We start from the raw sequence: 25,955 nt of genomic DNA on the forward strand, positions 1-25,955 counted from the left end.
TACAGCTCTCAAAAATGGTTACCATGTCTTTAAAAGTCAAAGAAAACTAGACCAAGTTTGCAAATAGTCCTTTCTTCTCCATTCTTTTTAAAGATGTTAAAGTATTCTGCATGAATGGAGGAAATTATTTCAATTCTCTGTCTTTACCCTAGAAGGCCAGGCTTCAAATGTCTGCTAGAACACAAGTATTTTAATTTAAGTTAAACAGCCCAGCGATTTTAATTAACTTACAGTTTCATAAACATTTTTTGGAACTGGACATCTGAAATATGTGATGTTCTGCACAATAATGCCCATTTAAATCTTTCTTTGCTTTAACCACATTCAGCCTTTCTGAGTTGTCACCACAAAGTACAATAAAACTTTTTAAAACTGTTAACAAACTGGAGGACACAGATACAGAAAATAATTAATTCCAATGTATCTTGGACCCCCCACTTCTGCCATACTCTGTACAGGAGCTGCTTGGAATGCTCACTCTCTTCTTTCTGTAAATCACAAGGCAGCATTTTCAGAGCCACGTAAATAAATAATAAGACATTTAGCCAGATAATGCATATTTCCACTTTGACTCAAAACTCAAGTTTTGCTCTACTCAGTGGCAGGCATGTGACTCCCCGGTTATCCCTTCCACGCTCTCACTTCCAGAAGGGATAGCGGGTTAATGATTACAAAATCCAGTGCAAAGCAAATACAGAATGAAGGAGGAGGAAAAACCCAAACAAACCGTGGACCATAACACCGATGAGTGTGCTCGGAGCCGGGAGCCCGCCCGGGGCCCGGAGGGACTGGGCTGCCCGCGGGGCCGGGGCGCGGAGGGCGCTGCACCGACACCGACCGCGCCGGAGCCAACTTCGGGCCGAGCCCCGAGCCCGGCGGGAGCCGCCCAGCGCGCACCTGGCCGGGACCGCCCGGGGACACCGCGAGCAGCGGCCCGGCCCGGCCCCGCCGCACCTGCGCGCCCCGCGGACAGGTAACGCGGCCGGCGGACAGGTGCGCTTCCCGCGAGCAGGTAACGCGCCCCGCGGACAGGTGCGCTTCCCGCGAGCAGGTAACGCGCCCCGCGGACAGGTGCGCTTCCCGCGAGCAGGTAACGCGGCCGGCGGAGGGGCGGCCCCCGCGCACGGCGCCGCCGAGCCCCGAGCCCCGCACCCCTCCCCGCCGCCCCCGCCCGCGGCCCCGCCGAGCCCCCCCGCCCACCGCGCCCCTCCGCGCGCGCAGCAGCGCCCCCCGCCCCGCGCCGCCCCCCGCGCCGTGTCCTGCCCTTGCCTCCTGCCCGCAGTGCCCGGTGCAGTGGGAGGAGCGGTGCCCCGGGGACGGGCCGCCCGCCGCCCCGACCCCTCCCCGCCGCCCGCCCGCCTCACCCCGCTCGGCGCCGGCCCCGGCGCTGCCCCGCGGCCCCGTCCCGGCTCCGCGGCCCCGTCCGGCTCCTCCGGCTCCGCAGCGCCGAGCGGGGCTGCGCACGTGACCGCGCCCCGCGCCCCCATAGGCTGCGGCTGCCGGGCAACGCGCGCCCGCCCCTTCCCTGCACCTGAGAGCGCCCTACGCCAACTGCGTACGGGGTGCCGCGCCGCCCTGCGCCGGCTCCGTAGCGCCGCGGACCCGGCCGTTTCCTGCAGGCCGGCGCAGCCTTACGGAATCGGCGTAGGGCGGCTCGGCCCGCCCGGCTCTCCACCTGCGGCCGCTGCTCCCCGCGCAGCCCGCGCGGTCCCGCCCGCCGCCTGGGGAGCGGCGCTGCCGCTCGGAGCGCTCCGTGGCCGCGCGGTGCGGGAGCGGTTGAGCCGCACCTGGAAACGCCGCTTGCGTAGAGCCCCTCCGAGAGGTCGGTGTGTGTTACGGACTCTCCGTAGTGTCGTCAGCGCGGGCGCCGCACCTGAGGGCTCCCGCCGCGCTAACGGCGTAGGCGCGAGCGTGCCGGGCGCAAAGTGCGCAGCGCTGAGTGCACGGGCTGGGCAGGTGTGTGAGGGCAGGGCGGGCCCGGCCCCGGCCGCGCTCGGGGCTCCGAGGCGGGCACCGGTAATGCGGCGACACCGGCGCTACAGCGACCCCGGTCCCGGCCGCGAGCGGGAATAGCTCCGGCAGCCCCGGCCCCGCCGCCTGAGGGGGGCGCCAGGCGGGCTCGGGGGCAGAGCTGAGGGGAGGGAGCCGGGCAGGGGTGCAGGGGGGCCTCGGCCCCTCACGCAGCGCCCGACCATGGGGGGTTTAACATCCCGCTGCCAAATCCAAAGCAGTGCAGGAAGAGCAGGTTCCCAAACTAAGTTGAGGAATAGGGTTTCCATGTGAGGGGTTGAGCTCCTTGTGGAATCCTCAGTGACTGAGGACAAATTAAGGCACTTTCATGTTGTGTTTGGGCAGGTTGGGCTGCACAAGCAGTGTGGTGGGCAATGATTTCCATCTTTCTCTTCCAGAGATCAAGACAAATGGTTTTAAGTTAGTTTTCAGCTCCCTGCAATAGTTCTTCCCAATCCCAGACAGGTGGCTGTTCTACAGTGCAGGGCCCTGCAGTGGAGGTGGAGAGAGCTCCCAGAGCTGATGATCATCACGCTCCAGAGCAGCCCTGACCAGCAGAACCTTTAGGTATGAGGAGAGAGAGAGTTGAGTCTGATGGATTTTCTTTCTTCTTTGTATGTGTGTTACATAGAACAGTTACAGAACTTCAAAATCCTTCAGCGTTCCATGTGCTTCAACACTCAAATGGCCAATATAGTCACTTAAGTGCTTCAGAAATTCTGCCAGATTTTCTAGGTTAAGTGCCTTTTTGAACTCAGTTTCTAGCATACATGTGCATGGCAATCATATTCAATATCACTTTTTATACTTTTCAAAACTGATTTTTTACAGGCTGTGAAGATGAAAGACTGGGGAGCTTTATTCCAAAATAATCAGTACACAGCATGCTGTGCTGAAGCAGCCCCTGAGGGAACTTTGGCCAAAGATTGTAGGATCAGGAGATTTGTGGTGCTAAAGTGAAACAGTAACTTTCATTCAAAAGAGTGATTTCAGCATTAGAGTGGCAGTGGAAAGCACGTGTGCATTAATAACTTTCCATGCAGGGAGAGGTCCACCTTGTTCCAATTAGACTTACATTTTGTGTACTCCCTTGCAAGCCCGTGGCTTAAATGTCACCCTGGTTCTGAACAGACATTGCTTTGCCTTTGTAACAGACTTTTATCTTGTCATGCTTGAGCATTGAAAGGAGAAACAAATACGAAGAATCTCAGTTACTGCTTTCATGTCTTGGATCGAGAGATTTCAAAGTGATGAATGAATTTAGCCAAATCTCCTGTGTGACCTTAAAATATTAGTGTGGGCCTTGAAAAGAGACAGAAAATAATAGCTGGAAACCAAGGACTGGTCCAAGGACTTAACATAAGAACGGTTTTATTTGAAATTGATTGCATCAGATAGAGACACGGCACAAATACAGCGTGGAGAAAGGCTGCTGGGTGGATGGTGGGATGGAAGGGGCAGCTGTGAAATGAGTGGCTGTGCAGTGCAGCTGGAAATGTAGTGAGGAGGGAAAAATCTGCAAGAGATGGCACCTCAGGTAGTGAAGTTATTGCAGAGGTACATGAAAGATGTTTTCAGCTGTGGTCTGAGTGAAATCTTGAATTTTTCTGTTGAGTTCTCCCTTGGGCTAATGATTTGCCAAGGGCAAAAACACAGAGGAAAGGGGATTGATGGATTAATTTAGAATACAGGGGATTGGAAGAGCTTTGGCGCTGCACTACAAGGATATACATTTAACAAGGAAAAGAACATCTGAGGCTTGGAAAAAAGTTAACATCTGTCTTTAGGCTTCATGGAATGAAAAGGAAGAAAATTGAATTCATAGCTCTAAGTATAGTCAATAAAAGATGGGGATTGAATTGTACCAAAGGCAACATGGAATTAAGAGTTACCTTGGTGAAAGTTGAAGTAATTAACAATAATTGTGCTCTTTCTTGGGACAAAATACTGGCATAGAAAGAATTATTTTTTAAAATATGTAACTAGAATGGAAATAATATGTGTTTCCTACAGATTTTTCCATAGAAATAATTAAGATGTTGTCACGTGTGCTTGAGTGTCACTGCACCCTCAGCCAAACGAGGGGCTCTGCAAGGCGCTGCTGGCTGGTGCCATGTGAAGGTTGGAGAGAGGCAGGGATGGGCTCCGGGGCTGCACTGCTGCCCCAAGTGCTGCACTGAGCACTGAATGGCCATTAGCTACAGGACAGGGGAAAGCCCTGAGTGAGCAAGGATGAAATGCAGCCTGTCAGATTTCAGGTGTTTGGTATTGTTTACAGACAAATGGGAATGCTCCTGTAGTGCCCGAGGGAAGAGGGATTTCTTTCTTGTTATAACTCAGAAATGTCTGTTTGAGACCTACCATTGTCCAGTGACCCAGTTCTTTATGGGTTTCAAATTCTGCCTTTAGACATATACTAAAGTTAATGGGGTCTGTGCAAAGATAGCTGAGGACAGAATTTGAATTGCAAAAAATAACTTTGTGTGCATGTCTTTTAAAAATCTTCATAGAAAAAGCTGTCTTTACATGGGAAATTAGTCTCATAAGATTGATATAGCAAAGAGTTTTATTTTGAAAAATCCTTACAAGATCTATATTAATTTTTATTTTAAAGTGTATCTCAGGCATGGAAGGGAGAGAATCAAGCAGGTAAGTATCCAGTGTAGCAGATACTTAAAAACTGAGAATTTGTCCTGCAAACAAAAGATGATATGATTTATGCTGGCAGTCATTTGTGTAGCTAACTCTTCACCAAGTTTTACACAGCGCTTGCTACTATCTGTTGCAACCCTGAATTCTCTGACTTTGAGCTAGAGCAAAGGAGATAAAATGGTACTGGAGGAAGACTAGACACCGGGAGAGGAGGAATCACACACAAAATGTTGCGCAGGGCTCCTCAAGTCCCAGAGCAGGCTCTGCAGGATAACATTTTAGAGATCTTTTAAGCAATAGGGATGAGGATCAGCTTGAAGAGCAAGCAAAACTGGAACTGAGGAAGTGGGAAATACTTTCAGGTTATGACTAATGCAATTATTAGAGCGGCTACTGAAGGCACTGTGGTGGATTTAGCCTCAAATAAGAACAGAAGTTATGCCATGTGTGATTGATTCCAGGTTGGGTTACAATTTAGAAGTGCAATTAGTGAGTCATCTGTTACTTTATATCAATTATTAAAATCAACAAAGGTCTAGGTTAAAAAAAAAGAGTGCGTGCCTCGATATGTGCTGCTCTAGTTGTTAATTTCTGATTTCACTTTCTTGTTTGAGTGTCTCAGCTTTGTGGAGTTGTGGTACAGGGTGTTCCTTAAACCAGCTGGTGAGCGAGGCAGCGCTCCCCTGGCAGCCCCTGGGCTGTGGCCCTGTCACACCGTCCCACTCTCACCTGCTTTGGCCAGAGCCAGCCCAAGGCAGTGGCTGTGCTCACCTGCAGGCCAGCAGCTTCCTGGAACACTTGTAAACACAAGTGCTTTAATCTTGTTTTGTAGGTGCTGTTTAGGACAGAGGGCAGCGCAGCTCGGCACTCCTGACAGCTCAGTTGTTGTGGAGACTGTGCTGCCCTCAGTGCTCTGGCTGTGTTCTCACCCCATCTGGCAACTGCTGAATGTGTAAAACTTTTCTTCTGGTGGCCGTGACAAAACTCATAGCAGTAAACAGAGCTTTGAGGGACAGTACCAGGCTCCACGGGAGAATTGATCTGACCCAACAGAGCATTCCTCATGAAATAAGAAGGCCTGGAAGCAAGTGATACTACCAACCTTCAGTGGGCATTTAATTACAGTTTCTAATTAAGGTGATGTCCTGAATGGTCATGTGAATTCTCCCGATCTGTAACATGGTGTAACATGACATACCAACATGGGGTGTTGGTACTTCCTCTGCCCTTCAGCATTTTGGTGTGAATGAAGGTGCCTGTGCCTGTTGTGCCCGTGGGAATGGAGGCTGCAGCTGGTTGCAGGGCATCTCTGCTGTGTGGGCTCTGAGGGAGAAGGGGCAGAAAGATTTCTAGGGCCCTGTGGTCACTGAGCCTGTGGGGTTGGCAGTACTGAATGCAACAAGTTGCACACTGCAATTTAAGGGTGTGAAGTTGCAGAGACTGAGCACTGGTCTGTAACTCTGCTCTCTAGACATGCCTGGACCGTGTGAACAGACATCCAAAGCAGGACTGAACTTCACAAAGCTTCACAGTTTTGAGTCTTGATACTTTGTAATACACATTTGAGATGTGATTCTGTGATCACTGAGCCCTCACAATGACTGTGGTTGATGTGGTTTGCACTTCTGTGCTACTGGGCTTGTAGACATGCTGAACCAATCTGGAATCAGCTGGCTTTTCTGTTTGTGGGTAGGACATGATATGTGTTTTATCTCATATCAATATGAGATAAGTATTTTCATTTATATCAGTGGCAAGTAGATAAATATTTGGGGGTATATGTACATCCTTTCTAGAAAAGCAGAGATACAGTTGCAAGGATTGTTGTTTTAGGGAAGAGATTGGACCAGATAAGGGATGACAGGAGTTTGGTGCAGGTCCTTAGACAGATATATTAGGGTGGGTTTTTTCCTTCTCCTTTGAAGTTTAAGACTGAAAACCTGCCATCATTCCAAAGCAGAAACAACTTGGGTGGCCTTTTTATCACTATAGTCAGAGCAGCTAGGCAGGACTGACTCCGCTGAAAAGAGGCTCTGTCATACAAGAGGTTTCCTAGGTCAAGATTAAAAGCAAAACAGCTCTCATCACATGAGCCTTTGTACTGCACCCATATTTTCTAAATGCTGTTGGCTTATCTTTAATGTTTGTGCTGCTATCAAAAATAAACCCAGCTTCTGTCTCCCCGGGTGCTGTATTCAACATCAACAGTGAATAGGCTTTTTCATTCCTAAATGCTAATTTCCTTTCTGTTTTCAATCTGTTTCTGGTACAAAAATTTTTTGTTTTCACTGGGTTTGGTTTCTTCCCTCTTTGATTTTTTAGCTTCATGTTTTTCCCTTTCTGTATCTGTTTCTGTCTTGGTAATCAGTATTTTTTTTTGGTGGAAGCAGTAGCTGAGTGTCTATCAATGACCCTGAAGCCTAGAACTTGAATCAGAGTTTGTTTAAGTGCAGCTGGCAGCACAGTCATAATAATTTAAAGAAAAAAAAAGCTTTACCAAGATTAATTTTTCATCAGCATATTGAGGTACTCTTAGGAATAATTGTAATTGTCTCACTTTGAACTGTGGTCAGAAATATGGCCTAAAAATATTGCTATAATGAGAATTTTGGTTCTAATGAAGTAGTGTTATAACTTCATCAAAAATGTTGTGATACTAGAGCCAGAATTCAATGGCATTTGGAAACTGCTTGCAGGCTGTACCCTTGGGGTAAAGCACTGACCTTGCTGAAGCTGGTGGGGATGTTTCCTGAAGGCACCAGTACCCAAACCCAGCCCAGGCCATGGCTCAGGGCAGATTGGCAGCCCCATGCTGGTTATCTCCAAGTGGCTGAGGCTCCAGAGCAAACAGAGCAGGTCCAGCATGCTGAATCCCCCAGGTGACAAATGGGTGTTGAGCAGCACCAAGGACTCTTTGCAGGCTGCTTTGTCTCCTCTCTGATGATGTGCTGTCCCCTCACACTGCACAAACAGAAGTAACCTTTCCATATTTGGGACTCTTCACTCCATGTACCCATGAAGCTGCTACTGTGCTGGCTGGTTTTGTCACATAATGTGATAAATGGAAAACAGATCTGCAACAGATACAAGTCATATTCCAGACTTTAGGCATGTACCTCAAAATTTCATCAACTTTGATATGCCAAATGTTATCTAAATGTGGATATTCAGTAGCTGGAGATGTCAGGGAGCTGTGACTAGCAAATGAGCTGTGTGTCTGCTGAAACACTGAGAAAGATTTGGGTGCCTGTGCTGTGGGAGGTATGGAGACTGCAGTGCTGACTATCAGTTTTGAAGGGTATCACATTTCTCTCAAAAGGAGAATTGAGCCCAGGCTGTAAAGAGGGTGGGCAGCCCAAATGTTTGGACAAATAGTTATCCTTGTGATGAGCATTTACAGTAAAGCATCTCCCAGGGTTTTCTTGCTCCAGTGCAAGTCCAAAATGGTCAGATTAGGCATTTGAACAGAAATGTACCTGTATTTTGGGGAGAGTGTATTTTACATGTACTTTCCCATGATGATCTAAGCTTGCTTGCATTAAGAGTGGGAAGTTGAGCACTGTTGGTGTATCTTGTACCCTCGTTGTTCTTTTTTCTTAATTAACCTGCCAAATAATTTTAATATGTGCATGTAGTGCTGTCCTGTTTGGCCTTCCTGTTACAGATGCTGTGCAGCAGTTCTGCCTCATGCCCTGGTGTTCAGCCTTTCTATCAGTTAACTCAAAGAAATGTAAAAATTCTATTGCATGCAAGTGTCCACAGCGCTATAACTTTTTATTTATCCTGCTTGTTCTTTGATGACCTAAATTATTTCAGCTGTTCTAATTACTTATTTAAGAACTATTGATCTCTCAGGGTTTTTTGTGGGAGGACTTAAGGAATAGTGTGTCTCACAAGCAGCATAATAGTTGCCTGCAAATTAAGGCAAGCAGACAGACTGTAGTAATGCTGTAAACCAGCTTATTTTAGGCTAAGTTTTATGTGAAATATTTATGTACTCATTTAAATGCTAAAGAGCTGAGGTTCCTGCAGTCCTGAGAGCACAGCTGTATGTCTGTATGTCAGGCAGCAGTTGTGTCCTTAGTGGAAAGGCCCCCAGTTGTGTTCTGAAGGCATTCAGCAGCTGGGGCCCTTTGCTAGAAACCTGGAAGCTCAGGTGCTGGGGCTTTTAGCCTCCTCTGTCACTGTGGTTTGTAGAGTGTAGCATTAAAATCTCTCCATTCTGCTGTGCTTTAGGTCATCCTGGCTGTGGAATGGGAGATAGTGGGGATTTCCTGAGGGTTTAGAGAGCTTGCTTCATAATTTGTGTTTGAAGCCAGCATGGTGTGTTTGTTGTAGATATTGTTTAGTGTAACAAGGTTTTGTTATGTGCAAAATTAAAGTATTTCTAAATGATAGGGAAATGTAAAATGTGAAAGCCAAAGGAAAAAAGAGATTCTGCCGTTTCCATTGGGTTTTGCCGCATTGTGCATCTTGCAGTGAGTCCCAACCTGTGTTAGCACTCCCGCTGGATAACGATCTGCCCTCCTCCCAAGGGACAGCACCATGCAGGCTGAGCTGCTCCTCTCCTCTGTGCTCACTAATTGATCTCTGGCTTGGCCACTTCCAGCAAGGTCACAGAACCGGCAGCTACAAAAACAGCCTTCTGTGGAAAATTTAAAGGGGAAGAGTAGAAGTACCTAGGATGGGATTATAATTTTTTTTTAATTCATAAACAATTTATTGGATCTTCTATTTTGTGTCTGCAGAAGTCTGGAACTTGGAAAGGATTGAGAGCAGAAGATTATCCATTGTGACCTGTTCCTGCAATTTGTGAGTGAGCCCTATCCTGCAAATTGCTCTTTTCTCACTTTGTAATTCCACTTCCATTATTATTAGAACACAGCATGAATATTCCTATTCAGATCCTGTAAAGGCAGAATGATCCTAAGCAAGTATAGTATGATCTTCTCAATTTTTTTTCTTTGCAGGAGGTTTGTCATGCTGGCCTTGAAAGGCATTCGTGTGTTTGGGTTTTGTTTTCTTTTTGCAAAAGTGCTTGCAATCATTTATGCTGCTTTCTCAGAGCTGACTCTTGATTAGTTCAGGTGCTTTACCATTAGAAAGGTGATGGAAATTTGGAGTTCAAAAGCCTGGACAAGCAGCAGCCCCAGGCTGTCAGTGTGGCAGAGCCGTGTCACTCACTGAGCACCGTTCCAGTCCCTGTCATTGTCACAGCAGGGCCTTTCTGGGGCTCTCAGTGCCCTGTGCTGGCAGGGACAGCTCCATGTGCAGGGAGAGCTCCCACAGCCCTGCCCAGGCCACTGCATGGCTGCCTAAAGCTGGGTGCCATGCTGCAGGCAGCAAACCAGGGAGAGCTGCAAATAAAAACATGCATTAGCACTGCTTCTTGAAAAGCAGAAGGCTGTAGGGGGTTTGAATAAAGGAAATGGGCCAAACTGTGAAGGTAAGGCTGGAACACTGAGGGCAGAATGAAGCTGTGCTGCATTATTAGGGGATTCATGAATGGTGTGGCAGAGAGGGGGAAAGGGGCTTGGTTGACCTGGTGTGATGTAAAAATACATAGAATGTGCTATACAGAGTCATAGCTGCTGTAGCATCTTTAAAGGGTAAAATGTGCAGCTTCCTCTGAAGTGGGAGCATGACAGGGTCTCACAAAGCAGGCGTTCAGAGGCACCTTGTGGGGAATACTGTCCATTCACATGATCCAAATCACAGTCAGTAGCATACACTGTCTTTGTAGTTGCTCTCAGTAAGCTGGTAATTGAATTATCAGCTGAATATTGAAATATTACACACCCTGGTTTTGGGAGAGGGGTGCAGAAGCAAGCCTAACTTGATTATTGCATCAAATCAATTTCCTCTTCATTGTGAGTTGAAGCAAGTAGTTGATGGTTCAGAACTCCTTATGCTCCTTTTGTTACAAAGAACTCTGCCAGTGTTTGGTGTTTTAACTCTTGTGTGAGACATGATACTGCAGAGAGGAGCAGAAAAAATTAAATTGTATTAAATTGTCATAAGCCCCTGAGCTGATGAACTGGTTTGATGCTGTTTGTTCCACTAGGACTCGAAGCCATTAATTGAATAATCGTTTGTTTGAGTCTTTAATTTGTCTATAAATATGTATAGTAACTAATGAGGAGGGAAGGAATCATCCTGAGAGTCACCTTGAGCAGAGGATAAGCATTCCTGGTGCATTCCTGGGAAGCAGCGCTGTGGTGACGCTGCCCAGCCTCTGCCACCGCGTGGCAGCTGCAGCTCAGTGCCGGCCCGGGCTGGCTGCAGAGCTGCTCCCGCTCGAGGGAAGGGCACTGTGCCTCAGGGAAAGACAAAAGCACAAATATTCCTTCCGCAAAATCACACCTGGAGTTTCAGAAGTTCTCCCTGCACAAACCAAATGTCGGCCTGTGTGCGGGGCTGTATCTGAAGCTGACAGTGTCTGTTTTCTGCACGAAACTTGCTTCGGGGGGCAGGGCTTAGTGTTTCACCCCGTGTGAGGCACAGTCCAAGGAGGAGGTGGAGGGATGTTCTTTGTTGATGTCTGGCTATGGAAATGCATAAGGACAGACCAGCCTGTAAAACTGTCTCAGAGGAGAGCATTTTTGTACTCATGCATGATTTGTGTATGTGTGCATTTATTATAGAGCCACTATAAGTAGCAATAGCAGAACTTGGGATAATGGTTAGTGTTGACTAATGATATAATGATTGAAGCTGACTTTTGTTTCCAAGGGACCTTACAGCCAGGTTATATGGCATTACAAGAGATGATTAATGTCTGTGCCTCACAAAAATGGTGAAGGTGTAAATATTGACTTAGAGTAGCAAAAACAGTTATTACAGTCCACAGAATGGTAAAACTGCAGATTAGACAAATGCCATACATTATTACAAAGCACTGACTGATATGGGAGCCATGATCTGTTTTTAAACACTTGACATTAAGTAAGTTAGGTTTTATAGGTTTAAAGTACCTATGGATTACATTATTCTTGAAGAGTACTTGGGCTAAATAAGAGCACAGCAGGATCTAGGGGAAGTAATTGCTCTCCAGCAATGGAAATGTGCTTCTCTGAGGGGGCAGCAGGGATTGCTGAGCAGGATGAGGCAGCTCCTTCCGTGAGAATGGGTGTGCAGAGTGTCTGGGAATGGCAGGTTCCATTAGGCTGGAGAGAGCCTGGTGTAGAGCACAGTCCTGGCTTATCCTGGGAGGAAGTGCCAGAGCACAGTGCTGCTTCCTTCCACCAGAATTCCTGCATGCCCTCGGCTCCATACATAATTCACATGCAATGCATAATTAAAGCACTATAAAGCCACACTTACTTTCATGTATTTAAATTCCTTGATGAGCCATAGATGGGTTTTGCCTGGTCTGTGCTTTTGCTTTGCCTGTTTCTGTAGTGTGTTGAAACAGCGAGGACCACGGCCCAGTGAGTCAGCAGCTCCTGAGAACCACTTCCAAAATACTAATCAGTGCTAACTGTCAGGATTAGCGTTCTGTTAGAAATAAAAGTAGAACTATATAACAAAGAATCATTAATTTGCAGTGTCATAGATTCGCTTCCTCTGTTAGCAACATCTTTGTAAAGCACAGCCTTTTCAAAGTAAAAAACCCCAACTTTTGAAGGGTACAGATCTAACAGTAGCAGCAAAAATGCTCTGCCTTGAACGGGCTAGGCTGTGATCCTTCCTAGGAATAGTGTCTGTGTGGCAGCTGGGTGTGTACAACATCTGTTTCCTCATACAGTCTGCAATAAAGACCGGCTTACACAGAAGGGAAAACATCGATTGTACCTCTTGAACTTTCTCCCGTTCCTTTCTGTTCTGGATTCCTTCTCTTCACATCAGTAGTTTGTGACTGGATCACATGATGGTACTTCCAGTACTTCCAGTGCTGTAATTGCTCTGTGTGGAAAGCATTGCTGAGGTGCCCTGGGCCTTTGCATTTCAAACACTGGATTTGTAACATTTTATATATTTAATCACCATCAAGTAGAGTGTTTGAATCCAAGCTATTTAGAGCAACTGTCTGTACTATTGCAACCCACTCAGGGCCCTGAGGGAGACCTATGAACGGAGAGAAGGCTCAGATTTATTTGAGTAACTCAGTATTGCCAAATACTTTGGTTTGCTACAGCTGCTGGAGAAGTATTGGGAAGATCTAACCAGAGAACGTGGTGTTAGAAAAGATCTGTTTAAAGATTCAGGAGACTCAGGAAAATGCTGCTGCTTTCTCCTCTGAGCACCAGAACTATGAAGAAAACCTAACTTATGTTAAGTATGAGGTAAAAATCAATATCTGAAACATTCTTCAAAAACAGAATTGAAGGCTTACATCCTTTTAAGCTCATGGCAGGAAGAGCCTCTTCTTTGCTTGAACAAGTTACTGTTTACAGCAATTTTTTCTTTGCTTGAATGGGTTACTGTTTACAGCAATTTTAATAAAGTATCTCCTGGCAAAAAGACTAAGTTGTAACATCTCCAAACCTTTTATAGATGAGAGAGCGTCCTTCAAAATGCACACTGCTCAGTTAACCTTGGTAGCATGTGTTGTGACAGGGGTGCCTAGTCTTTGATAGACTGCATTAAGCCTTTTCCATTTTATCTTGATAACTTTTAGTTCCTTTCACTTTTGGGATGTTTCTCTTCTGTACTTTCCCAATTTTTTTCTTCTCTTGGAAACAAACAACCCAAAGCATTATTCTGTCACTTGGCAGCTCTCAGGAGCTTTACTACTCAGAATTTGGATGAATACTCCTGCAAGCAGTGTAGTTCCAGGGCTGCTTCCAACACCAAGCCATGGGTGTGCTGTAGCCCTCCCCCTGCCCAGTGCCAGGAGCTGCCCTGCTCCCTGGTGTGGGTCCCCAGCCCTTCCCTGGGGGATGTCAGACCCTCTGTCTCTGAGGTGAAGTACCTGTGCTTATCCCAGCCTATAGAAATGGAGGCATTTTTCTGACAGCTCACTACAAACAGGATTTTACAGAATGATGCCTCAAACAGAGGGGCTCTCCTCTATTCTTTTTCTGTTTCACACTTTGCTATGGCACGTCCATCTGTAACCTCCTGACCCTGTGGAAGTGCAATCCAACAGCAGCCCTGTCAGGTACTCCTGAGTGAGGCTGTGCCATGAGCGAAGGTTTGTGGTGAGGGCCAGGCATGTCTGGCATGTTTAGCACAGTGGGGTCTGCTTCCTTCTCTTCAACACTTTGTCTGCAAAAAACGGTGAGTTTTTCTCCTTGTAATTGGTTCTGTGCCTTATTAACTGTTAGTCTCTGTGCCAACATACATAATGGCTGGGCTCTGTTGTGCTCACCATTGTCTGTTGTGGCTTGGTTTTCAGGATGTGAGTTTATTTTCTTTCCCACCCGATGGTGGCGCAGTGGGCAGCAGTGGGAAGTGGTCATTAGGGCTGAGTCAGTAGATCCTGGTGCCTCCGTTGGTGCTCAGCTGCAGTGCTGCACTGCCCCTCCATCCCATGGGCTGCTCCTGCAGCAGGAGCTTCTGCAGAGGCCTCAGGAAAGGACGTGCTGTGCTTCCAGTCTGTACTGCCTTGGAAGGAGCACATTGCTCCTGCATTGCATCGAGCACAGTAATTCAGAGCATTCTCTGAAAAGTGAAGTGGCCAGAGCAGGCACAATAACAGCTCCATCAAATATTGATAAAGTAGGATTATTAATTAGAATAGGGGTGTAGGATTAAAATGTCCCTTGAGTTGCATTCCCCATTTGATGTGAGAGTGTGGTTTTGTGGTCAGAGAGTGGGAAGCTCAGGATAACTGGAATCTTTTCTCATCTCTTCAATGTGTTTGCTTAATGTCCTTAGTGGTTCAGGGGATATATAATACTATTGACCAGAGCTGCTAGAATTCTGATATGGTCCTATGGTGGCACTGCTGGGAGTGAACTTTAAAGGATATCTCTGTTAGTGTATTTTGGTCTGATTTGTAGCTCATATAGCTCATAAAAAAGAAAATCCCCTCTGACCAAGCTGGTAATTTGCAGTCCTGTTGTCCTGGAGTCCTGTCCTCCCTCAAAGAGCTGCATGTCTCTGTGAGAGGGTGAAAACACTGGGTCAGTTCCATGGAGCATATGACACTGGACCTCTTGGCCCTCAGGTGCAGTGAAGGATAACATTTTGCTTCTGACAGTGTGTGTAGTGCTGAAATAAATAGATACCAAAGCAAAGAGGATGAATTGAATTTCCCAGTTAGACAGCCCTAGTGCAAAAAAGGAGCTTACAATGTCTCCCACTTGAAAAAGACACTACGGGTTAGCTACAAAATTTCCTTTTGGAACAAAGCCCTGATCTGCATCACTAATAACAGCTGAGGTCATTAAAGTTGAAAGAATTTCCCTTTTAATTTCTTTTGAACAGTATCTGCATTCTCTGTGTCACTGGTGTTAGCTTTTCCCACAGTTCTGGTCTGTCAGGACAGTGCAGTAAGGATTTATTTTCCTCTTAAGGTTCTTCCTGGTTCTAATATTCTACCTAGAAGAAGTGGTTTAGACCTGTTATAATTATACAAGTTCTGTAAATTCATTCTTCCATTCCTGTGCACTAACACTTCCCCCCTGTGTTCTTGGGTCCCTCAGAATGTGTCTGTGCAGCAGCAGTTTAACATCCCTGTGTGCCCCAAGGCTCTTTTAGCTGATAAAACTCTCCAATCTGAAGCATCTTCTCTTTTTTTTTTCCCTCTTCCCCTTCTGAGTGTTTCCCTGCTCTCTCTAGAGCCATTAGGTGCTCTGACTATGCACTTCAGGAGATCAATATGCTTTTGGCATTCACAGGCATTATTATTCTGAGACTGTACAACTGCTATTTATTCATCCTATTAACATCTGCTCAAAATTCCCAACATCCCAGCACAGCTAACAGAGAGTGACCGTGTTGTCCTTGGTCAGGCTCTGTGCAATGGATGTTGACACCTGGTTTATTGTTGGACAGATTCCACTTCCCTTTTACTTTGTTCTGACCTCATTTCACCCCAGGAAGCTCCATTTCAGCTGGAGATGGATGAATGAACTGGGAAGCATTGTGCCCACTGCTGCTGTGGCAATTCCTCTGTGTTACTGCCCAAATAAGTTCTTTAGTTCCTACATTGTAGGGGCCAGTTCTGACCTAGCAGCAAGATTCCAGCAGCCCTCGAGGATGTGCCTGTAGTGGAAGCACCATCTCTGCAAAGCAATAGAAAAAGACAAGAGTCTGCTGGGTAGATTGAACAAATCACTGTCTTTATGGCTGATGTAACAGAGGATTATGAGCTTTAAAGTCATGGAAAGAGGATGAACTGTGCCTTTGACTTCAGTGCTATCTCTGTGGGTATTGAGTGGTGGGACTACAATGTCAGCTTTCTGATTGTAACAGGTTGTGGCAATGGGTTAAGTTAGAAGGGGAAAGGAAATAGGATCTAAGTGTGTCTCAGTGTGGAAGTTAATAGCCACGAATGGGATTCACTGTTTTAAAATCCTGTCTGAGGAATGTAACCTCTTATGAATGGGAAGAAACTGTGTCAAGGGGAAACACAATGTGTTGACATTGCTGGCCTTCCCTCCTGCATTTTGGTTGCTTTACTCTTCTCATTGCTGTTCTCCCAAAAGTTGGTTGCTATAATAAGAAGTTAGTTCAGATTGTAATGTGCACAAGATTACTTAGGGTTAGCTCTGACAGAATAAAATTAAAAGTAATCATTTACTCATCCAAGATTTCAGGGAAATGCCTGGATCATTCCCCAAGTTAAAAGAGGAAATGTTATAACAGCCCATACGAGTTTACTTTTTACCTTCCTAAGTGAAAGGAAGCTGTAAAATCTCAGAAATACTGGGTACTGGGCTCTGATTAATCTCCATTGTCTGGCCTGAATCAAAGGAAATGCAAAAGCCAAGGGAAGCTGTGTTTTAGCAAGCTTTACAGGAGGCAGAAATGGAATTGAAGAAATCTTCACTTAGTCTCGTATATTACAAGTGGCAGTGGTTTGTCATTTTCTCAGAACACACACAGACACACACACATACCCCAAATAGATTTTCCTGCTTCTTGGATCCTATTTTTTCCAGCATGCTTGCCACAGTGACCTCCTGTGAAGGGAGACTGGCAGAAATATCCAAAGTGCCCTGGTTCAGAGTCATGCACTAAAAAAGGGTTTGGATCAAATGGAGTTTAAACCTTCAGCCCAAGGTTTCCTTTGAAAATCGCTGATGGGCCCTCGTGACCTCCCAGTGCCTGGCTGGGGGTGGGGTTAGCAGAGCCAGGACTGATCCGTTCGGACACCCCGGGGCAAGGCTGAGCTGCTGCTGCTCCCTGCCACTGTGGGAGGCTCAGCCGTCTGTGCTTTGGCTTCCCTTCTGCTCCCAGAGACAGCAGAGGAAATTTTGCTCAAGTCCTGTAGTAGATGGGCACCTAAAGCTGAACTGGAAGCAAAAACATTCATAATTTGCCCAGAGAGTGTGGCTGGGCTGGCATATGGAGTCACTCCCAAAGCTAATGAGAGTTAAACTGTCAGGTTTGTGACTTCTGTCTCATAAAGCATTCAAGCATAACAAATGGTGCCGACACACTGGCCTTGGCATGGAAAACTTCTTTAAATATACAAGATGCTGCTTCTTACTGGGGTATATACAAAGCTGGCTTAGATACAGTGAAGTTTCTTGGGGATAAAATAGATAGTGTTCCAATAAGCTGTCAATTATGTTTCTTTCCAGAAATGATACATGTAATTGGTGAATTGCAAGGCTGGATTGGCATTAAATAGTTGATTTGAAGTATTATAATTATTTTTATGTTTTTCCCTATAGTTCTTGGGAGGATTCTATATCCATCCACTTCAATGTTTTGTATACAGCCTCATAGGAAGCTTTATGTGTGCCTCATCAGAGAGATGCTTAGGTGCTTATTCTTGCTCTTGCTGAAATGGTTGTAAACCAAATGAAGTGGTGCTTCATGGTGCTTTTAGCAGTTCTTGGAAAGTTTCTACATCCATCCACTTGAATATTTGTATACAAACTCATCAGAAACCATTCTTTTTTTTTTTCCAAAAGCCATTGAGCAGATTTTGTTGCAGACGTATTGATGAGATCCTGTGCACATTCAGCACACCAGTTAGCAGAGCAAGAGTTTCAAGCATTTGTGCTGCAGATCAATATCTGCTCTGACAGAAGCCCAGCAGGAGCTTGGTTTGCCTGCTGTTGTGAGACATGAAGTAGAAAATGTGCATAAACCATGCTGGCTAAGACGAGTGGAACAGAGCTTCCCTCAGGGCAGAGGCAAGTGCTGAAGCCCTTGTCTCTGGTCTAGTTCTGCAAGTAGAAGCAAACAAAAATACTCATTTGGAGACCACGAGAGTAAGCTTGAATGCTGTTAACACTTCTGTGAAGATCTGTGTTGGTCATTCTAAGAGGTTTGTTAAGCAATCTGACAAATGGCTGGTGATGGAGACACCGGGGTTCAGCATCCCAGCAAAATGGCAGCGTGTGCTGTGTGAGCCCTGCCAGAGCCTGTCAGGCAGAGCAGATCCAGCCACTTGTGCACACCCACGTTAGGTAGGGGCATTGTTCTGGGAGATTCAGTCTGTGAAGTAATAATGCTAATACTGGTGTGAAACCGTACTTTCAGTATTTTTCTAATATTTCCAGCATTTCCTAGAAAGGCAGGAGTGTGCCAGCCCAGAATACTGAAAGTACTGGATAATATCCCCACCTACTATTTCTTTCTAGTTGTCCCTTGCCTTTATACTGAAAAATCTGTCTTTAGTTGACTGGATTAGATTTGGAGATAATAGAGGTGTTTATTGCTCATTAAGGTGCAAATACACAAAAGTGAGCCCCACATCTTTGGCATCTTGGAGAACATTACTCATTCCTCAACATTTGGCACATTTGTGATCTGCATCCATTTTAGTTCCTGTCACCTACTCTGGTGACAATGTCCAGTTTTCCCAGAGGCCTTATTACTGAGCAGAGTGTGTGTGAAGCCTGTGAGGAAAAGCAGAGATTGCAGCTGGAAGGAAAATGAGGCAAAACTTGCCGATTTTATGCAGAATCCAAAGGTGTAATTTCCATGGCAAAGATAGATGTCAGACAGGATTTGGAGGCTACACTCATCTTCAGAACTCACACGGTGCAGCTGGATGTGTTTGTTTTTCAAGTCCAAAATTCCCTATTCTCCCACTCCCCTGTTTGGCCTTCCCGGAATACAAACTTCAGCAGGAGGAGGTTCCTTCGGCCGGGCTGTGCTGCAGGGCAGCCTCGAGTGTCGGTCCCTTCGGTTTTCCCCTGAAGCCCAGCCCGGCTCCGGGGCTCTGGCAATGCGGAGCTCTGCAGCAAACGCTGCTGATCCAACCTCTGCGGGCTTTGGGGCTGGGAGCACAGCCCTGCCCTCCAGCGGCGCCACACCTCCCTGAGCCCCGCCGGGAAGCGGCTGTTTACAAACGCCTTGGATCGTTTGTGGCACAAACAGCAGCAAAAAGGCCTCTCAAAACACCCTCGGATCCTGGCAATGTATTGGGCACATCCTTCCTGCTATAACATTTTACTGCAGAACATCTTGCCTGAGACCCCTTTTACGCTGCTTTGGCTGTCTCCCGTTAGGTGATCAACATTCCCATGCTCCCATCTGCCAGAGAGGCCCCTTGGAAGGGATTCACCTCCACCAGGCAGCTGTATGTAAGCAGGGAAGAGGATCAAAGGGCACGAGGCTGACCTGCAGCATCCAGCGGGGCCTCTGTAGATCAAAGGGTGCACCCATGGTCAGAGCCTGACTTCTGGGACTTCCTCAGAGAGCTTGGCAGGAGTGTGGCCCTGTTTTTACCATCTGGGTGTGTTTGAATGGTTTATCTGCACATGCTGGATATCTTTGTTATGGTCCTTACAATTAGCTCTTTTTTGGAATGAGGAGTGTCAGAAAGATCTCTGAACAAGCAGCTAGTGCTGCAAGGCAGAGGAGGTGATTTCAGACCTCAGGCAAACATGTTCATTCTGCCCTTGTCCTCTGACTGCCCCCCTCCTCTTCCTCAGCACTGCAGTTTTATCTGAAGCTGATGATCACGCTGCAGGAAAGCGAGGCTGTGCCAGACCTCTGCACACCCGTGCCAGTGCCCAGACAAGGACCCTCCTGCTGTGCCCTGAGCCCACTTTTCCCACTGCCATTGCCCAGGACTGACCAGTCTCACAGGCTCAGGACTGTGGTGTTAATCAGGCAGCATGATTTGCTTGCCAGCAGTTCTGATTGGTAGTGATAGGAAAATAAATTTATTGTGTCTAAAAAATGTAATTAGGATGTCTCAAGACTGGACATTTTGTGTGATTTTGCCAGGTTTTAATAGCAACTTTAAAGCTTTGGCTCACAGCCCAAGCTCTGCCTTGGCCGCTGCGCTGTGGGGTGTTGCAATAGGTCTTGCAGTGTCCAGGGTGCTGCTGGCACAGTTCTGCAGCACTGCAGGATGTGTCCAGTTGCTCTGGTTCCCCAGGGCTGCTGGAACATTCATTTCTTTCCCTCAGGGGCCTTTGGTGACTTTGGCAGTGCAGAAGGGACATCTAGTGGGCTGCTGGGAGAGTGGGGACAGTGCCTGTTCAGGGCAGCAGGACAGAGCCAATTTCCAGTTAGAGATTGGGCTCTGGGGAACCCTTGAGCATTACAGCACCAAAATGTGTTTAAACATTTCAGTGTACAGAATTGGCCTGCGAGTCTGGAGGCTTGAAATTCCAAAACTTATGGAGTAAAAAATATTCCTGACACTTTTCAGCAGTGTCAGAAAACAGGAGAGTGTATGGAAGCACTCAGATTTGGCACAGTTTTTGAGTGGAACTGGAAGGTTTTTTCTTTATTTACCCAACTTCCCAAGCCTGCAGCCACTGTTAGTATGGACTGCTTAGTGTTATGTTGTGCCTAATGGCCCTTGGAGGATAAAGCTGGGAAAAAATCATGACTGATGCTGTTGGCTTCCATTGTTCAATTCAGTAAAATAGATTTGTGCCCAGTGGTTCCAGACAGTGAGGAGGGAAGGTGAGGCTCTGTCCTCTGTGGCAGTCTCAGCGTGCACGTGACAGGAGAGAGGAATGCCTTTATTTGTACCACTGATATTTGCAGGCTGTCACACGTCCCCAGTATCCAATCTGCAGTATTAGGATTATTTTAAGCCCTGTGTGAGGAAAGATTGTGAAACTCATGCGAGTGTACATTGTTCTTTGAGTGAAAAGCAGACTTTTGCCGAGGTACTCTGCTATATGATTCTCTCTGAACTTTTGTACAAAGATGTGTAGGATTGGTTTATGCCAAGTGTAGAGAAAGGTGCAGAATAAGTGGGCAGGAAGGTTCTGCTGAGTACCCCAACCTACTTTCTCCTTTTTCCTCTAATCCAGCTTGCCCACTGCTGCCCCATTTCCATGGCATGCATTTCCGGCTTGCCAAGGTTCCTGCTTCAGGCTGAGAATAGAAGCCTTGCTGTTATGCTGTCCTTAAATCTCCCATAATGAGTGTTACAGCAAGGAAAGCAGCTGTGTCCTTTGGCTCTGCTTTTAATGCTATGTTAAAGAGCAGATTATGGTGACGTTGGGTGGCAGCGATGCGGGGGTAGCACAAACCATGACCAGTTTGGGCAAGGCTTTAGCAAGGATGACTAAGGGCTTGGAGCTTATGCTTTAGATAACAAATCCACCCAATTGTGCTCTTTTGGAAATGTAGTCAAGCCTAACAAATCAGGGCCTTAACAGAGTTGCATTAGGGTCCTTTAATTGGACTAAGCTGGTTAATACCCACATTGGCTTTTGTATGCCCAGGGGTGCAGCCCAGGAATGGTTTGCTATTTATGCTGACAAAATCTCATAAAATTGCAACCATGAACATTGATAAAATTAAATTCTAATGTCCTTACAGGTAGACAATGGATTAAGGTATTTTGTTTATTTTGAAGAAGTTGGATGTAATTGTTTTCCTCTTCCCTCAGTCTGGCTAGTGTGACAGACTCTGTCATGGCTCTGTCCAGGGTTTGGGGTGTGACAGGCCACACAGCCCAGCAGGAACAGCAGGGCTGCACAAAACCTCAGCCTCTGTGGGATGGCCTCCACTTTCTGTGTGTAGAGGTTTGTCATACTCATTCTGTTTCATGAAAGCTGAGCAGGTCCTTCAGGTAGTCCTAGAAGCTGTGAATTAGCATGGATTAGGTGTGTTTTCCAGGTGTTGTGAAGTGTTGCACTACTGGACTTACAACAGTGCCTGGCTAAGAATGGTGCTTTGTTGCCATGTTAATTGTGCAATGATTCATAGGCATTTGCTGGGATTTGGAAAAGGTGGATTGTTGAGAGCATAATTCACACAGGTGAGGCAAAACTACTGTGAGCAGAAAGACTGCACATGTCAGTGTTTGGTTACATCTCCTGACAGCCAAAGCAGAGTCTAAGGAGACAGAAATGAGTTCCAGATGGTTGTGGTAACTGGCAAGAAACTAATACTGAGGCTGCTCTTGAGAAAACAGACTGAGGACACCAGAGATGAAAGAGGGGGCAGGGTGGTCCAGATAAGGTTGATAACACATGATATATCATCTTTGGAGCATTCCAAGGCAGGACAGTGAGATGAACCATTTGTTCCTGAACTGCAGAGTCTGGGTGGTGGAAAGGCTCTTGCTGTGGCTGTTCTGCTACTGCACTGAAGGTAAACCCCCTGCAGTAACTATCCATTTTCATGCACAAATCCCACCAGCCTCTGCTGCCCTTAAGGATGCTGGGATCATGCAGATTACTCACTGTAATTTTGCTCCTGATTTCTTCATGTACAGCCTAGGTGTGTCTGCACCAATGCATTGCTATCTTGCATATTTCTTGTTTGAACCAGGAATTTGTCTGGCATCTTACCTGTGTTCTATTTTTAGTTGTTAGTGAAGGGTGAGGCAATGTACTTAATTCTCATTGCAGTTAGTTTAATCCAATTGTGATGTGGATTTAGAGAGACTTAGCAGGTCTCGGCTGAGTGTGGGCTGTCTTTTTCCAGGTACTGTCATTAAACAATGCACACTGATAACTTTTTCCACTTGTAAAACTGAACCCATGTATCTAAAGGTGGTGTGATTTGGTGCCTGTGTTTTGCACCTCTGTTGATCTCTGTAACTGTTCCTCAATTGGGAAGAGGGTTCCTGTACATTTTGTGAGTTCACCTGACCTGTAGTATCACCCCACCTTGGCGAGACAGTAGTAGAGGTTAATGTGGACTAACTCTGCTTTTTGGGGTAAACAGAGTGCTTTTGTCTTATTTCTCTTTGAACAAAGCCACTTCTCTCAGGAAGCTGTGTTCGATCCTGCCGTGGAGTTGGTCAGTAGGAGCCGATACAGAACTCGGCATCCTCCCAAGAGCCTGGGTCCCAAGCGGCTCCGAGCCCTGTCCCGGCTGCGGGGACAGCGAGCAGCCCCGGTGTGTCCCGGCGTTCCGAGGGGCAGAGGGAGCCCCGTCCAGCAGCCCGGGGGCGGGCAGGGCTCAGTCCGCTCCGCTCCGCTCCGCGCGATCCAGGCAGGCTTTGCCGGCGCTCCCGGCTCCGCTGCGGGCTCTGTCCGCGGGCTCGGTGCTGCTGTGGGCCCGGCAGCGCGGGGCGAGCCCGCCCCGCACCGTGATGTGGCCACAGGAGGGGCTTGCTGGGCTCCGGCTCCTGGCTCTCCCTGGAGGGCTTTAGAGCGGCCACTCTTGCACTTGTCATGGAATTAAAGAAAACTACCTCCAGGCCGTACCATGCTGCTCTCCTGCTGCCACTTTTCCTCTTGTTTTGGGGTAAGTTTTTGTCTTCTGTGCCTGATTCTTACCCAGCTACTATACAGTAACTTTGATCAAATCTGTGACCTGCCCTTATATTGAACAAATTGTCATCTTACAGTTCGATTTGTAGCCTGAAAACTTTTGTCAGGAAGATAAATAGGCATTTCATTCTAGACGTGTTGTTCCTTCTATTTATTTCTTGTTTCTTTTCATCTTTCTCCCTGTGCACATGTATGTTTGCATTTATTCACAAGAACTGAAAGTAATTAAGTATTCATGTAACTAAGTATTCTCTTATGATAATAACCATTTTCTCCATTGGAAAGGTCTGAATGTTTTGGTTGTGCCCCCACAGAAGAAACACAGACCTTTATTTCCATCCTGTATGCTCAATAAAGAGACATCTGAGCACAAGAGGATGGTACCCTGAGGAGTGTAGTGCCAGATCCATCTGGTACAAAATGTGGAGGGAGATCACAGGACAGGAGTGTCTCCACTTAGAAATTTTGAAAAAAGCAGATCCATCCTCAAAGTGCAAGAAGCAATGAGATAACAAAAGAGTTTATGAGGAAATGCTTTGTTTTGTGTTTTTTTCCCACACGGAAAACTTATTTTATAGCCAAAGAATCTGCTTGAGTACACTGAGATTCTCCAAATTCCCAATGCTATCTTTGGGTTCCATTGACACCCTTGTTTACAATATCTTATGTTCCTGAAAAATAGGTATCTCTGTTTCTTCTGGAATAGGTGCCTAGAGATCTGCTGGGCCTAGACATCTGTTTTAGTCATCTAGGGATTATAAGGTCATGTCAGGAACACATCCAGCCTTTTACTGGAAAGTATGATTGGGATTTAACTGGTCTCCTTGTCCTGCCTCAGCACCACCATGCCTGTTACCTGTAGGTGCAAGTCAGGCTTGGTTTCCTCTGAGCAAGTAAAGTATGATCCATGGCATGAAGAAATGGATGTGAAATAGGAGAACATTGAGGAAATACAGTCAGAGCCTTTTCTCTGCTTGTGCCTGCTGAACGTGGCACTTGGCATTTTCTTGCATTCATAGGTGATGTTTATGTAATTTTTGAGATTTGGAGAAAGTTTTCAGCTTTTTCTCTGATTCCCCAACAGTCTCTTTTTTTGCCTCTGAAGCCTCCCAAGATTTCTGTTGCTCTGACCACCTCAGACCGTGAATGTGAAAGTCAAAATATGTTGTGATTTTTGTCTTCTTTTTTTTCTTCCTCTCCCTTGTACCAGTTTCTTTGTCTGGTGTGTTTGCTCCAAGTGCCTGGAATTCCTCTGGCCACAGGGAAGCAGCAGGACTGTCCTTTGTATCTGGTAACCATAGCTACTGGTTCGGAGTGTGAGGCAATTAGGGTGGCTTTGTGCGGGGCAGGGGCCGTGGAGGATCCCCCGTGTGCCTGCCAGGCCCTGGCTCCGAGGGTTTGTGCTCTCTGCCCACTGCACTTGTGGCTTTTCACTCCTGGAGAGGGCTCTTCTCTGGAGCCTGCTTTAGGGACAACTTGGTGCTCTTTTGAGTGCAGGTGGGTGGATGACTCCTCTTGCTGGAGCCAGCAGAGCTGGAGGGAAGTGCTGGTTTTCATAGTCTTTTCACCTACTCCTATTTTGCAAGGGGAATTCTATCAGATTTTAACTGGAGTGAATGGTGCTATTTAGGCAGCACTTGCAGGTTTTTAAGGCCATGAAGAAATGTCTTTTCTTGCCCTTAGAAACCATATCACTACTTTTTTTATTTCTAATTGACTGAGTCTAAATGTTATTGAAGCAGAGAGTGCCTAAGCTACTTGTTCAAAATTTTTGTGGAAATTCTGAGAATGCAGCTGGCCTGGTGCAATGTGTACCCCTGAGAGCATCCTGCAGGCAGATGCTCACAATCTCCTGTAGTTTAAAAGAAACCCCGGAGGGGCAACTGCCTGTGACTCCCCTTTTACTGCTGCTGCCTGTGTAATGGGAGCACAATAGAATAGCTCCCAGCTAATTCCTTGTCTTTCAAAGAGATTCTGGAGGGCAGAAGGAGTGTCTTCTCACTTCTGTTCCCACAGCTCCAGCCATCAGCAGGCACAGGAATTCACATACCTTTTGCCTGGAAGATGCCTGCTGAGGGGGAACATGTGCAAGACAAGCCTTTTTTGCTATCAGCTCTAATGCCAGCTCTTGAGATTAGCTCGGACACAGGGACAGTTTAAGGCTTACTTCAAAACTGGGGAACAAACAGAACCAATCTTCCCAGCTGTTTTGTTCATTGTCAGTATATTTAAATAAGAATTGGAAATGAAAGCCTGTGACTCACTCTGGTGAACTGAATACACAGGAAAGTCCCTGTCCCAGTGTTTGATCTGTGAAAATGGCTGAGAGATCAGAGAATATGTGAAACATGAAGGTCAGCTTGGAGGAGTGTTCATTAAGGGAAAATACTGGGGTGTCCTGAGCACAGGAGATCAAAGAGTTACGGTGGCAATATATTCAATGCTGTCATAAACCAGGGATTCACAGCTCCTGTCTTCTTCCCAGTTCTAGAAGAAAGATAATAGGAGTTACACCTTCAA

The 25,955-nt window shown here is 46.5% G+C and overlaps 2 protein-coding genes across 7 annotated transcripts in view; one reads left to right on the forward strand and one right to left on the reverse strand.

The window, feature by feature from the left end:
* Positions 1-1,446, reverse strand: part of STRBP (spermatid perinuclear RNA binding protein) — a 73,715-nt gene extending 72,269 nt beyond the window's left edge. Inside the window, exon 1 of the mRNA XM_063174443.1 lies at positions 1,365-1,446. The gene's annotated coding sequence lies outside the window, so the exon portion shown is untranslated. The remainder of the gene's footprint in view (positions 1-1,364) is intronic.
* A 325-nt stretch (positions 1,447-1,771) lies between these two features.
* Positions 1,772-25,955, forward strand: part of CRB2 (crumbs cell polarity complex component 2) — a 54,566-nt gene continuing 30,382 nt past the window's right edge. For 3 of the 6 annotated variants that reach the window (XM_063174427.1, XM_063174428.1, XM_063174426.1), the window contains exon 1: positions 23,312-23,409. In XM_063174427.1, the coding sequence (XP_063030497.1) occupies positions 23,337-23,409 (73 nt within the window). In that variant the 5' untranslated portion in view covers positions 23,312-23,336. Of the gene's footprint in view, positions 1,823-1,920; positions 1,957-2,450; positions 2,578-9,410; positions 9,475-23,311; positions 23,410-25,955 lie in introns of those variants that run through there. The other 3 variants (XM_063174431.1, XM_063174429.1, XM_063174430.1) reach the window with 3 other exon arrangements.

Source organism: Melospiza melodia, chromosome 22 (assembly GCF_035770615.1).
Source record: "Melospiza melodia melodia isolate bMelMel2 chromosome 22, bMelMel2.pri, whole genome shotgun sequence".
Classification (NCBI taxonomy): domain Eukaryota; kingdom Metazoa; phylum Chordata; class Aves; order Passeriformes; family Passerellidae; genus Melospiza; species Melospiza melodia.